Source organism: Juglans microcarpa x Juglans regia, chromosome 6D, assembly GCF_004785595.1.
Source record: "Juglans microcarpa x Juglans regia isolate MS1-56 chromosome 6D, Jm3101_v1.0, whole genome shotgun sequence".
Lineage (NCBI taxonomy): Eukaryota > Viridiplantae > Streptophyta > Magnoliopsida > Fagales > Juglandaceae > Juglans > Juglans microcarpa x Juglans regia.
In genome coordinates, this window is record NC_054604.1 from 20331581 (window position 1) to 20345237 (window position 13657).

Sequence of the window (13657 nt, forward strand, 5' to 3'; positions counted from 1 at the left end):
CCATCTCATCCAAAAATGTGGCACTTAAACTGTACAATTTATAATGGAATGATTGACGAAGACAATGAGAATTTAAGAGACATTGTGATTCCTATATTGAGTATAAGGGGAGTTTGTGTATTATTGACTAATCTTTCTAAAGTCTAGGCATAGATGTGATTAAGCCTTCCTTGTTCATCTAAATTATGTATGCATGAACACATTTTGGGGTAATGTGTATCCCCCAACCTTAAATCCTCTTATCTTTCCTGTGTTCTCCTCCAACTATTGTTTTTTGGTTGGTTAAAATAGTTGAATATATACAAGAAAAGATTTGGGGGTAGGGGGACAGAGAGAGATTGCGAATGCATCGCAAGGAATAGCTCAAAGAAGTCAAAGGCAAGAAATTGCATTGAAAAACCAGAGGCATGGTTCCCCATTTTGTTTCCAGAGGGCATTCGGTTCATTTCTAAATTCTTTATCAAACCCAATAATAATCGAGTAATGATACACTTACAACTATTTTTTACAATTTTTCTACAACCATATGTTAAATTGAGGATAGTTATGTAAAATGATGTTATTTTTATAAGTTGTTTTACAAAAATATCTCTCATTTAACCATGGTTGTATAAAAGTTGTAAAAAGTAGTTATAATTGTATCATTTTCCTTTCTAGAATAGTAATTAAAGATTTCTTCGACCTAATTGCCATGCAAACTGATCAACAGCCATCATAGCACGGGATGCAGGGCCGATTGAACCATCATACCTGCCAAACAAGAGAGAAAAAGTAGCAAGGTTAAAATTCTTTCGAAAAATTTAATCCATGAGTCCTCCTCCACCTATGCTTACATTTCCATCTTAATTACCAAATGTACTGAAAGCATAATGAACATGACTTTAAAATCTTCACACACTCACAATGCAACCAAGAGGAATGCTGCTGTTTGCATTATTATGGCACCTTCACCAGCACGTTTTGCTGTGTTCATGCACCTTGCACAGAACCAATTCTCATGAATTGATGTCACCACATCTGTCATCAAGACCCGTCCACCAAACTTTAAAACAATAAGCCAGCCAATCATTACAATTAAGATGTAAAATTTTTTATGATGCATAAAGGCAAAATGTCTACAAAATAAAACACGTATTGACATGATGCACTTGCCAAGCAATTGCACCATAAGATGCATGCAAACCAGCAATCTATAGATGCTTATCATTCCAAAACATTGTGCAAATCTATAATTCTGAAAAGCTTTGAATCCTTACTAAGAAATAAAAGCTTTTAAGTCGGTAGAGCAATCATTTTTTAAGTCAGTAAAGCAATCATTGGAATTGTAAACTTGCAAACTATCTATGTGATGTGTATGATGTTACAGAAATGGACATGATCCACTTTCCAGGTAGCTGAGGATTACCATGAAATCCTAGTACAGTACACTAGCAATTTGCAGTTATACATTCCAAAGCATATTGCACTTTATACCCCACAACGTTAAATTCCACAATATAACTGTGGGTTGCAGTCAAAGGATTACTTACATTGGTTTGCCCCAATAATGAAGCTCTCAGTTTGGAGTTTGTTACACTTGATGAAATCCACAAGCTGGCTCAATTCAATGGGGTTGGCTTTAATCCCTTCTTGTTCTGCACTGAAAGGACCTAGTCAAACTTCAATATCTAAACAGAACAAGCTAATAAACACATAACAAAGCATAATTCCCAAGACATATAAAGCTCTAACAAAGCATCAAGAAATGAATATTTGATTTTCCATTTAGTTAAAATGATATGTAAAAATATCAAAAAGAAAACGCCATATGTTTATCAAATGAAAATGGAGGTGGTTGAATGCAATACAAAAGACAAACAGACACTTTATAATGTTTGTGAGATAAAGGATGAGCCAAGTATAGTACCCCGGATTGGGTTGTGTATGAGAAGGTGGTGAATGAGATCCCACATTGCTTGGGAAGAAGTTCAAGCCCTTTATAATGATTCCAAAGGGCTCCAATTGTAACATTGACTGGTGCTTGAGAGTTTTGAGTATGAGCCCACGTGGCTTGGGCCTTACTTGGGTCGTTATAATACACAATCACACCTATACAAGCTCTCTTATCGGAGGAGATGCTTTTTGGTCAAATGGCATGATTAAAATGTTATAAATTACTTATAGCTATTATGAATGGAAGTAAACATTTTATTTCTCTATAGAAACACTAACACATACATTTACCTTACAGCTATTCCAAGGTCCATGTCTTACATGGTATCTCTAACAGAGGAAGATTGCAAAAGAAAGAAGCATACTTACTAAAATCTTTATAACTGATTTGGCTAAAAGTTCAGAAAATAATCTCACTAACTCACTTAAATATCAACTCAACTCTCATATGTCTACAACCTCCATTTTTTTGTGCACACCTTACTGTTTTGGTTTTCTGCTTTAGTGCTTAACAGAGCTAATGCTCATGATTTTCTGGTGTCATTTTCTGGTTCTTAGAATGTATATAGGTATTTCTTTTGTATACTCCCTATGTACATGAGCTTCGCCTATTTCATTCGTATTAATAAAATTCTTTCTTACTCAACAAAAAAAAAAAAAATTGTCCATACAATAACGACGCCTGTACTTACGAACCATAACCCTAGACTTCCATGGAAACCATCTAAAACTAACTTGAGATATATACTTAAGAATCAAGGCCCATATTCTATGCATAATCCAAAGTTTTTCTTAAAATAGAACATCACAGCATTAAATTGGTCTGAATAAGCTCTGTATATCAACTTGATGTGTCTGCTACTCTCTGATAAATTTTTGATAGATTCATATGCTGGCGTGACAATAATTTGCCACCAAAAAATTGCAGAAACACCCTGCCAAGTACTCACAAAATTATTGAAAAAAATATATATGGAAAATCTCAAAAACAAAAAATTAAAATACTTTTTTTTTATCAGTAAAAAGTTGAATAAAAATATTTTTTTATGACGGGGAGAACCACCCCACGGCAGAGCCCTTAGGACTCACCCATGGAACCTAAACCGTCAAGGAGACTAGCACAACAAGCCACCACCATGGCCTCCTCCTAAATCGTAGTTTGATCCCAGGGGAAATCGAACCTGTGACATGGGGTACATGCACACAAGTTCACCCTAACAACTTGGGCTACCCACGGGTGGTTCCCCCGTGGGTAGATTTCACGATCTTTTACCTTTGGCACCAGGTTTTTAATTAGGGCAAACCCCAGGGACCTATTATATGGTAACTATGCCTTTTTGGGGATAGGTACAGACAACCAAATAATAGCTTCCCTTATTAAAACCTAAAGCCGTTAACATCACACAGCTGACAGCACCTATATCTCACTGACGACTGACTAAGCCGTTAGCATTGCTGGGGACACTGAGGGGGTTGAGCACAGGTGGAACCATATTTTTGTTTCTGAAAACTGAAAAGTTCTATTAATATCAATAGGCATAGCCCAGGTGCACTTCAACTGCTTCTTTGTAAACCTTTTTGCAAGGACATTGAGATTCCAAAAAGAGAATTGTGATTTCCATACACTGTGTGAGCAGGAAATCGAGCACAGGCAGAACCATATTTAAACCATTCAACTACTTTCTTCAGAAAATTATTAATAATAACAGGCATAAAGTGCTGTATAAAAGCATATAATTAAGGATTTTGAAATTATAAGATTATAGCCCAACTAAAGAAAGTATAAATGCACTATACATTTTCCATCCCAACCAACACAGAACTGCTTTCCAACCCATGAAAAGAGCTTAACCTCATGAATGCTGCTCAAAATAGAGATCTAGGAAAAAAAAAAGGCAAAACACAAGCCACATTCTTTACCTTGCACTTCATGAACCTGGACACAATACTAAAATTTTAAAGAAACCTTTTTACTTGGTGCCTTGGACATTGGAGATTCCGAAAAGAAAATTGCAATTTCCCTACATTACGCGACTAGGAAATAAACTTTACAATTTGCTTTGATCCATAAAATACGATACATTGCACCACCAATCTAAAGATTTTTAGGAATGAACTTTGATTCATTTAGATGCAATGCATTGATGGTGGACTAGCAATAACAGCTAAAGCATACATAGGAGACAAATTAACAAACTGAAATTATGATGCCTTTGCAGACAACTGAGAAACCAAAACTACAAATTCATAGACATAAGCAGCTTAACTCTCTCTTACATTGTAGACAACAAACGAGATGGTCCGGTTGGATCATAGTTAATTAGCAAAGCAGCTTTCAACGGCTCACCTGCAAGAAGCAATTGTCAAATCTTTAAGATTTATTGAATACAGGTATATTTGGCTCAGTTCAAGCATGACTTTTAAAACACCCTATTTTACTCACCAGAAGAACCAACATTGTTAGAAGCCCACTTGTCCCAAACTTTATGGACAAAAGCCCAATCCATTATACGTAATCAGTAACTGCAAAGACATAAAGGATTTCATGTCAACTTCTTTGCCTAAACCCCTAATTCTGATTGTTCATGAGACAATTTTAAAAATAATAATACTAATAATAAAACAAAACAATATAACTTTATTTAAATGAAAAACATTGAGTGTGACGGTCTTTATCAAACTTTTTTATTTATAAATAAGTATTATTAATCAACAAATAGGCATAGCCCAGTACAAATACAGAAAGTATGCCCTATATAAGTAGGCACAGAGACAAGAAAATCATGTAGATCCATGACATTAAAATCAACAGCAATGGCCCAAGAACTTTGAGTTCTAATAAAAAAAGCTTTTAGTTCCTCCAGCGATCTCTCATTGTCTTCAAAAGTCCGTTCATTACACTCCTGCCACAATCACCACATGACGCATATGGGGACCGTCTTCCACACAGCTTTAATCTGATGAATGCCTCTTAGATTTGTCCAGCTGGCCAGAACTGCCACTACTGTCTCGGGCATAACCCAAGTCAAGTCTAGTCTACTAAATACTTCATTCCATAACACCCTAGCTATCTCACAAGGTAAAAGGAGAGGGTCAGCCGACTCGCCCAACACCAATCTGCGATGATCACCCTCTATTTCCTCAAATTGTCGGTTGTGAGGATCTTACCCAAGGAAGCTGTCCACACGAAAAATGTTGTTTTGGGCGATACCTAAAAGTAAAATTGTTGGGATTTTAATTTTGATATTTTTATTGTTTGGATTGTAATTTTGGACTTGAAGTTAGTTTTATATTTTTTATAGATATTGTGATTTCAACATTTATATAAAATTATGTCAAACTTAATCAGGTCAAACGCGTTAATTTCGGATTTGTTCAACCCATTTACATAAATGGGTTGAAACGGGTTAAGTTGTGTCATGTTAATCTATTTCGTAGTATTCACTAACGGGTCGTGTCACGTCAACCTGTTACGTTAATAGGTTGTGTTAGGATTTGAGATTTTGATACGATAAGCTTAATGGGTCATATTCGGGTTGACCCATATAGTATAATATACATGCCCTGACACGACACAAACACGACCCGTTAACACGATTTGACACCCCTAACCTTGTGTATGGTTGAAGTTCTTTCACCATTGGCCTCAACTGTGATTCACCGTGAGTCCCCTCAACATTTCTCCCTTCCTGAAGATATTCCCGCAGTGCCTCCCTCAATCTTTTCCATCCCCTCCCACCCTCTTCTTTAGGTATAAAAATGAAGCTTTGCCTCCCTCCCTCACTGTATTCAACTACTGCCGTATATCGACCACGACTGTTTGAGCATCGTTGTGCTATAAAGCTGCGATGTCCCTCCCTCATCGTCGTGTAGAACCCCTTCTTAACACCTAACATACAGTCCTCCAATGCTCTCTCAAGCCATTGCATCGTGGAAACTCCCAGCAGTAGTTCATGCTCACTCTTCCACCCTCTCTCTATGATACGTAGCTGACCTCCTTAACGAGCACAAATAGCTTTGATTCAATCAAAAGCTCTCTTGTGAACCCCATCTGGCTACCACGATCGTTAACGTTGCACCATCATTGACGAAACAAAAAAAAAAAACTATTTTTCACAAGTGTACAGAGAGAAAACTGAATAGAAGAGAGGTTTTCCCGAACTGACAAGTCACAAGTCGAACATGCTAATGCAATTAGTTTCATTTATCAAACTTGTCGCAATAAAGACAAAAAATTCTCAAAAATGACAGATAAATCAAAAAATTAAAAAGAGCTAACTAGAACCTACCTCATCAATAATAATAATGACGAAAACAGCAACATGAAGCTATATCGCCCTAGACATTGGATTCGGAAGCGTGGTGGAATGTTATGATGCTAAGGGTTAAAGATTTAACCAAATCAGTATCCAACAGTCCCAGAACTTTTAGATCAATAGTTGGGTTTTTAACAATTGGTATTAGAGAGCCCAACAATCCTTCATGGGGGACGAGGTAAGCTTCAACAAATAGCAAGCAAATTCGTTGTTGATGGAAATGATTCTTGCCAAAGTGCTACATCTCACAGGTTTAGTCGACCAATACCATGAAAATTACAAGGTCTTCAAGCAATCCTTCATGGAGTGGCAAGACCAGCTTGCACAGGAAGAAGAAGAAAATGCAGTAAAGGTGGAAGAGACAATGGCGGTGTCCACAGGATGCGTATTACGAAGAAACTCCTCTTCCCTCACTTCCCTTAATTCCCTCACCCTCACCACAAAAACCCAATCAACCTGCACTCTCTCTCTCTCTCTCTCTCTCTCTCTCATTTCTCTATGTCTTCCCTAAGAGAAAACCTTCTAAACAAACAGTCTTCCCTAAGGATCTCCATCTCTTCCCACACTTCACTCATAGTCAAATCGAGACAAGGCTATATGGATGGTTGTCGACAGAAGGGGGAAATGAACAAGAAAGGAATGGAGGAGCTAAATATGGGCAAGGCCTCCCCAGTGTAGCAAGTGAAGTGACCTAGGCAACACAAGAACACTCTGGTATCATGTTCTGGGTTGTGGATTTTTGACCCTAGCATTCGCACCTTCTTTCAAAACTGCAAAGCATGGAACGGCATAGGGGTCATGGGAGCCGCCATCACCTTTTGCCAACCCATCACTGGCCATTCCCTCACCTTTGACGGCCAGATCTGGTTTTATACCACGACTGAGCATTTTGGAAGTTCCAGGGTGGAAGCTTCCTTTTATCCTCTGCTCAACACCAATCCAGAGCTTCCTTCATGTATTGCGTTGGAACATGAAGGGCTGGTGATTGGAGTGCTTTTGGGCTATTTTAGCACTGCTTTGTATTGGGTACCATAGGAAGCACCCCCGAATAGGGAATAGTAGTTCTCGTAGGGCAGCAACCATCCCTACATGTACGAATGGTGCCTATACTTGCACCATATTATCCAAATTTGACCTTGAACAGCCTTTAACCACTGTCATCCTCCTCTCAGTTGCTCGATGCTTAACAGAGCTTGGTGGCAGACCCGAATCCCATGTGGAAGCTTTAATGGGTAAACAGAGTGCTCTGAGGACATGGTAAACGTGATAATGGACTGTAGAGCTGTTCCAGCTTTGGTAAGGCATCTCCATGCACCGACTGTGGTAAAAGGCGACAACAGTCTAAGGCCTTGTGAGCATGAGGTGGAGAAAGGAAGCGCTTATGCAATTGGACTTCTCGCTGTCAAACCAGCCCATCAACAGCTCATAGTTGATGTTGGAGCTCTACCACATCTTGTGGATTTGTTAAAGAGGCCAAAGAATGGTGGTAACTTCCGGGCAGTCAATGGTGTTATTAGGAGAGCTGCTGATTTAATAACTAACCTAGCTCATGAAAATAGCTGCATTAAAACCAGTGTCATGATTGAAGCCAGTATCCCTCCTCTTGTTCAACTGCTCGAGTATGCGGGTACAAGGGTACAAAGAGCAGCTGCAGGGGTCCTACGAACCCTTGGATTCAAAAATGATGGAAACAAAACTCAGATTGTAGAATGCAATGCTCTACCAACCCTTGTACTAATGCTTTGGTCTGAGGATGCCACTATACATTATGAATCGGTTCGTGTGATAGGGAACCTGGTCCACTCATTCCCAAAAGTTAAAAAAGAAGTTCTCCTCGCTTGAGCTTTACAACTTATTATCAAATTGCTTAGTTCCTGCTTTCCAGAGAGCCAAAGAGAAGCAGCTCTGTTACTTGGTCAATTTGCTGGAGCTGATTCTAAAAGCAAGGTATCTATTCTTTTCTTTTCTTTTCTTTTCTTTTCTTTTGGAATTACCTTTGCCGTTGATTACTTTGTTCTTCGCAGACGCATGTCCATGATAGTCTATCCACAAGCCTTGAGAAGACTATATGGAGAATCTAAAGTTGTGTTGGCACTTCACGTGAAAGAGGTAGTAATCGCACCTCAGTTGCTCGATAAAATGTCACTGAGAAGTGCTTTTAAGTCGTTTGGGATAAAACTATTAAAATTTGGTGGATATCATTTGATAGAAGAATATGGCTTGTGGCCCTTTGATAGAGGAATGGGAAAAGAAATTATGAGGAACTTGATGTGTGTAGCTGGTGTGCCTCATCTGAAGGCTTTGGAAGGGTTGGCAAATAGTTACAAAGGATGTAATTCAAGTCCAGCAGTGTTTGATGCATTGATCAGGGCTTGTACTCAGATTGGGAACACTGATGGTGCTTATGAAGTGATCAAGAAGTTGAGGACCGAGAGTTATTCAGTTACAATTCATGCTTGGAATAACTTTTTGGGTCACCTATTGAAGTTCAATGAGATCCATATATTTTGGGAGGTGTACAGGGAAATGATTTCATATGGGTATAGTGAAAATGTGAATACTTTCGATTTGGTTGTTTGTGCTCTTTGTAAGGAATGCAAATTACCAGAAGTAGTCTCAATATTTTACCAGATGTTGACGAATGGAATTTGGCCTAACGTCGTTATTTTACACATGATCATAGATGGAGCTTGCAAGATGGGTGACCTGGTTCTTTACTTGAAGCTTCTGCGAAAGATCGGAAGTAATGGTGCGGATGCTGGAGGTTCTGAACTTACAATTGAAATAAAAATAAAAAAATTGGATTCTCAAACATATACTCTCACATTTGATAAACAGGAGCCAGTTCCTACTTTAAAAGAGCTGATTGCTTCCATCACTGGTGTGTTGTCAGAGCAGCAACGCTTAATATGCCGCGGAAGGGTTCTAAAGAATGATCAAATCCTTTCTTCCTATCATGTTGAAGATGGGCATACCTTACATCTTGTCGTTCAAAATCCCTTTCCACCATCATCTGAGGGTTTACCCAATCATACAGCAACTGATCTTGCTTCAACTACAAGTCATGGGTTGTTTTAAATGGGTGAAAAGAATATACTTGTTTTTTACCCCGGTGGTTAGACATTTGATGTCAGTATCCTGACAATGGATAATGTTTTTTCAGTTCTATACTCTTCTCTTAGAGGTGTGTGACAATCGCACCAATGCTATAAACCTTGTGGGCAAGGTTTTTTTTAAGGGGAGGAAATTGTTATGAACCTGAAGATGAAACGGTATAGTGCAGGATTAAAGGAATATGCTGTCGTACGAAGAGTGAAGGAAAACGATGTGTTTTGGTTAGCATTAATGAAGCTGTGCGTTTTGAGCTTTAAGTGTTGTGTTTCAAATGTCTGTCATTTAGTCTTTACTATTTCACTCATTTTAGTCATTTTTCCTTTCTGTTAGAGGGTTGTGGCTGTAGGAATCTGGGGGTATAAGTCAGAGAAGGGACTAGAATCAGGAACCATCTGGAAAATTCTAAGCATTTGAATATTGTTCCTTGGGAGGCCTGAGTTCCTTGAATACCCAGTTATCTGTAGCAATCTCGAATGAATGGGGTTTATTTCCATTTCCATTTCATAGATCTGTTCTTATAATTTGCATTACTATAATACAAGTTCTATTACCAAAGACTTTGTGCCATCAGATTACTAATATGATGCAGAATTGTTTTTGGGGTCATCATAACAGCTCTCAGAAGATCCATTGGTTAAGCTGGAAGAAGATGTGTATTGCAAAGAAATCTGGTGGTTTGGGGTTCAGGGATTTGGAGGCTTTGAATATAGCTATGTTAGCAAAGCAATTGGGGAGGATTTTGCAACAACCTTCTACTTTAGCTACTGAGATTCTTAAAGCTAAATACTTTCCCACATCATCCATCATGGAGGCTAAGTTGCCTAAAAATGCTTCATATGTGTGGACAAGTATATTTTCTGCTAAGGACCTATTGCATGCTGGTTTGTGTTGGAGGGTTGGAAATGGAAACAGTATTCGAATTTGGAAAGACAAATGGATGCCAACACCTCTTCTTATAAGGTCCAATCTCCAATCTCTATCTTAAGTGCAGATGACCTGGTTTCAAAATTGATCATTCCTGGAACTAATGAATGGAATAAAGCTTTAGTACAAGCTATTTTTACTAAAGAGGAAGCAGATATGATTCTAAACATGTGTATTAGTCCTCTGTCAAGGGATGATAGCCTGATCTGGAGGTGTACTAATAATGGAAGATATTCAGTTCGAAGTGCATATTATCTTCAACTTGATTTAAGCTCAAGTTCTGTGTGCTCCACTTCTTCTCAAACTAATGGATTGGAGAAACTATGGCAGAAAATTTGGAATTCTAAAACACAGCCAGTGGTTAAAAACTTCATATGGAGAGCATGTTGTGATATCCTGCCCACCCATAGTAATCTCAAACTAAAGCATGTTCTGCAGGAGGATCTCTGTCCAATATGTGAAACTGAAGTTGAATCTGTGATACATAGTGTCTGGGATTGTATTTCTGCTAAGCATGTTTGGGCTCTATGCATCAAAAAGATTCAAAAGTGTACTAGTATACATAATAGTTTCAAGTCCTAGGTTCTTAAAATGGCAGAGATGTTAGATGCAGCAGAATTTGATTTATTTCTGGTTATGGCTAGACTGATATGGATGAGACGTAACAGACTGGTTTCCAATGGGGCATTCCAGCATCCCAGTCAACTATCCCAGGGTGCTATTGATTCTATGGAAGACTACCAATCAGTTTGTCTTTCAACTTTTAACCTCACTATGCATGAGCAGGTTCCTGCTCAACGTTGGCAGACTCCTCTGTTGGGTTTTATAAAAGCAAACTTTTTTTTTTTTTTATAAGTAAAAGCAAGTTATTAAAGTTTTATAAAAGCAAACTGGGACATTGCTATCAACTGTCAAAGCAAGAGGATGGGAGTAGGGGTTATCCTGAGAGATGACAAGGGGGTTGTTATTGCCTCTAAGCAGATTAGTAAGTATGGAACTCCAATACCACAAGTTGCTGACACTTTTGGAGCTTTTTCTGCAGTAGAGTTTTGTATGGAGTTGGGATTGAACAAGGTAATTTTTTAGGGTGATGCTAAAAATGTGGTGAATTTCATCAAAGAAGGCTCAGGTTTACTCTCCTGTTGTGTTCTATTTGCAAAAGGGGGTCATAACTGAACAAGGATTCCGAATTTTTAAATCCTAATGGTTACGTAAACGCAAGGAAAAAGAAAACCCAGGAGGCAGGAATACAACAGATTATATTTGTATGGAAGTTTCGTATATTGCGTACTTGAAAATTAATATGAAAACCCTAAAAATAAATAAAACCTTCAAAGGGAACCCTAGAAATGCAACACCAGGGAAAACGGCACAAACTAGCATCATCATCATCATCATAAAACAAGCCCTAACAGGTAATGGAAATTCCGGCAGTCAGACAAAAGTTCGGGGAAGAAGCAAACCTGGGAGAGAGCGAGAGGGATTTGATACGAACCAAAAAACAGAATCGCCGATCGATCCGAGAGAGGGAATTTGGTAGTGAAGGAGCTTCTGTGATTAACGATTTAACGGGCGGGACTCGTTCCCATTGCATCGAGGTTTCGACCGTTCGGGTAATCTCTCTTGAAGGCCCAAAATTGGGCTCTGCCTTTCTTTTACTGGGCCCTTTTCTATTTCAGTCCACAAATTTGAGAGGAAAGAAATATTTATTTTGTATCAAATAAATATTTAAACCAATTTATATTAAGAGTTTTGCAACATAGAACTCAGTGTATTAACACATCATTTATACTGGAATTTATTATAACTTTACCAAAATTAAAACTCCAATATTTCTTTAGTATAGTTAATGTGAAAAACTTCCACATCGACGGTGTGCTGGGTGTGTAAGACATAAAACTTATAAATAAATTTTCTCTGATATTAAAAGGTCGGTAAGCCGTTCTTGTTTAAATTTATATTTTAACCATTAGAATTGACCCATTAGAACTTGTATATGACACTCGTCCAACTATAACTTTAAGAGGAAAGACTGTCAAATAGCATAATATGCGGATCAAATATTAATGGAGGATGCATATTGTTGGGACAATTATCAATAATGTCTGCAATGTTTACTATAGTCTACTGTGAGACAAAGAAAAAACATCGCATCATGATCCCAGTGGGAGATTCATCTTATGGTTAAGAACTTAAGCTAGTGAGAGAGGCAAGAGTCTCCAAATGAATCTAGATATATACAATGAAACCTAGAAGTATATTTATAGGGTTTAAGAAGCACAACATGAAGGAACCATTCTCCTTGAGCACAATACTCAAGACGACAATGTCCTTCCGGGAGAGGTGTCTTTACTGGACCTTGTTTCGTCAACATGAATCTTTTATAAGATAAGCCCTATCGAATAAAACTCTTCGTCAAACTCCGCAACTCCTAATGCTTTCATAGGGTCTCGCCAAACATGCATTTTCCTAGTTCGACCATTCCTCACTTGGGTTTTTATATGTACACCTCTCTAGTTGCCTATCGACCTTTTTCAAGCAAATTTTTTTAAAAAATGAAAAGATGATATATGAGGAGGTGTGGGTTCAAACACTCCGATACAATAATCACAGTGCAAAAGTGATAGAAAAAAAAGGAAAATAAAACGAGTTTCGAGACCAATTTCTTGGTCCTCACCCATGCTATAAAGAGGGCGTCATCTTAAAAGATAATTTTTAAGCAAGCCACCGCGGAAAGTGGTGTAAGCTGTGGGTGCACTGAAGTTTGTTGTCTTGGGATATTTTTTGAAGAAAGTGTATAAACAAATTTCTCGAAGTGGGTACTATAAAAATCATAACTTAAAATCTTTGTACATTATCTAGGCCTCTGTTACGCCTCCCTGGACCAAGTCTCACCTTGCAACTCTACCTTCATAAATATTTTGACTTGTATGGTTTTAAAAAAAAAAAAAAATGAGTCAATAACTCAATAAGAAACTCATCATAACATAAACATACTTAACATAAAGTTTTTCATAAAATATTTCATGCTGAGAATTAAAATCATAATTATTCATACACATGTTTATGACATGCATGACATATATTAGCTTATCTGACTTATCTTACTTATCATATTAGCTCACACACTTAATCATGTGTGCAAAGTTATCTATCGGCTTCACATCTCGCGACCGTAAGGGGAGCTGCTAATAATATTCTAGCATATTATGATAGTCTACGCTTAGGTTTGTGACTTGCACATCCACCCTTAAATTTACATTGGTACCATGCATCTGAATGATCATCTGATTAATTGTTCTGAGCATAATATACTATTAATCTTATGAAAGCTTATTTGTCTTATGCAATGTAAGATGCATAATACATAC

At 37.8% G+C, this 13657-nt stretch overlaps 1 protein-coding gene across 1 annotated transcript; it reads right to left on the reverse strand.

Moving 5' to 3' along the window:
• Nucleotides 1-368: 368 nt before the first annotated feature.
• Nucleotides 369-11904, reverse strand: LOC121234113. The gene is made up of 6 exons (XM_041129929.1): nucleotides 11750-11904; nucleotides 4376-4455; nucleotides 4210-4279; nucleotides 1530-1639; nucleotides 903-1017; nucleotides 369-750 (listed from the first exon to the last, which is right to left on the reverse strand). The coding sequence occupies exons 2-6, from the start codon at nucleotides 4437-4439 to the stop codon at nucleotides 666-668; spliced, it is 444 nt and encodes a 147-aa protein (XP_040985863.1). The 5' UTR covers nucleotides 4440-4455; nucleotides 11750-11904; the 3' UTR covers nucleotides 369-665.
• Nucleotides 11905-13657: the final 1753 nt, after the last annotated feature.

Excerpts from the sequence above, each read along its gene's own strand:
- LOC121234113 (XM_041129929.1), bottom strand. The coding sequence starts at position 4,439 with ATGGATTGGGCTTTTGTCCATAAAGTTTGGGACAAGTGGGCTTCTAAC. Across the intron at positions 1,018-1,529 it reads CATTATTGGGGCAAACCAAT|ATGTGGTGACATCAATTCAT; the intron begins GTAAGTAATCCT and ends TCTTGATGACAG. Across the intron at positions 751-902 it reads GCATTCCTCTTGGTTGCATT|GTATGATGGTTCAATCGGCC; the intron begins GTGAGTGTGTGA and ends CTTGTTTGGCAG.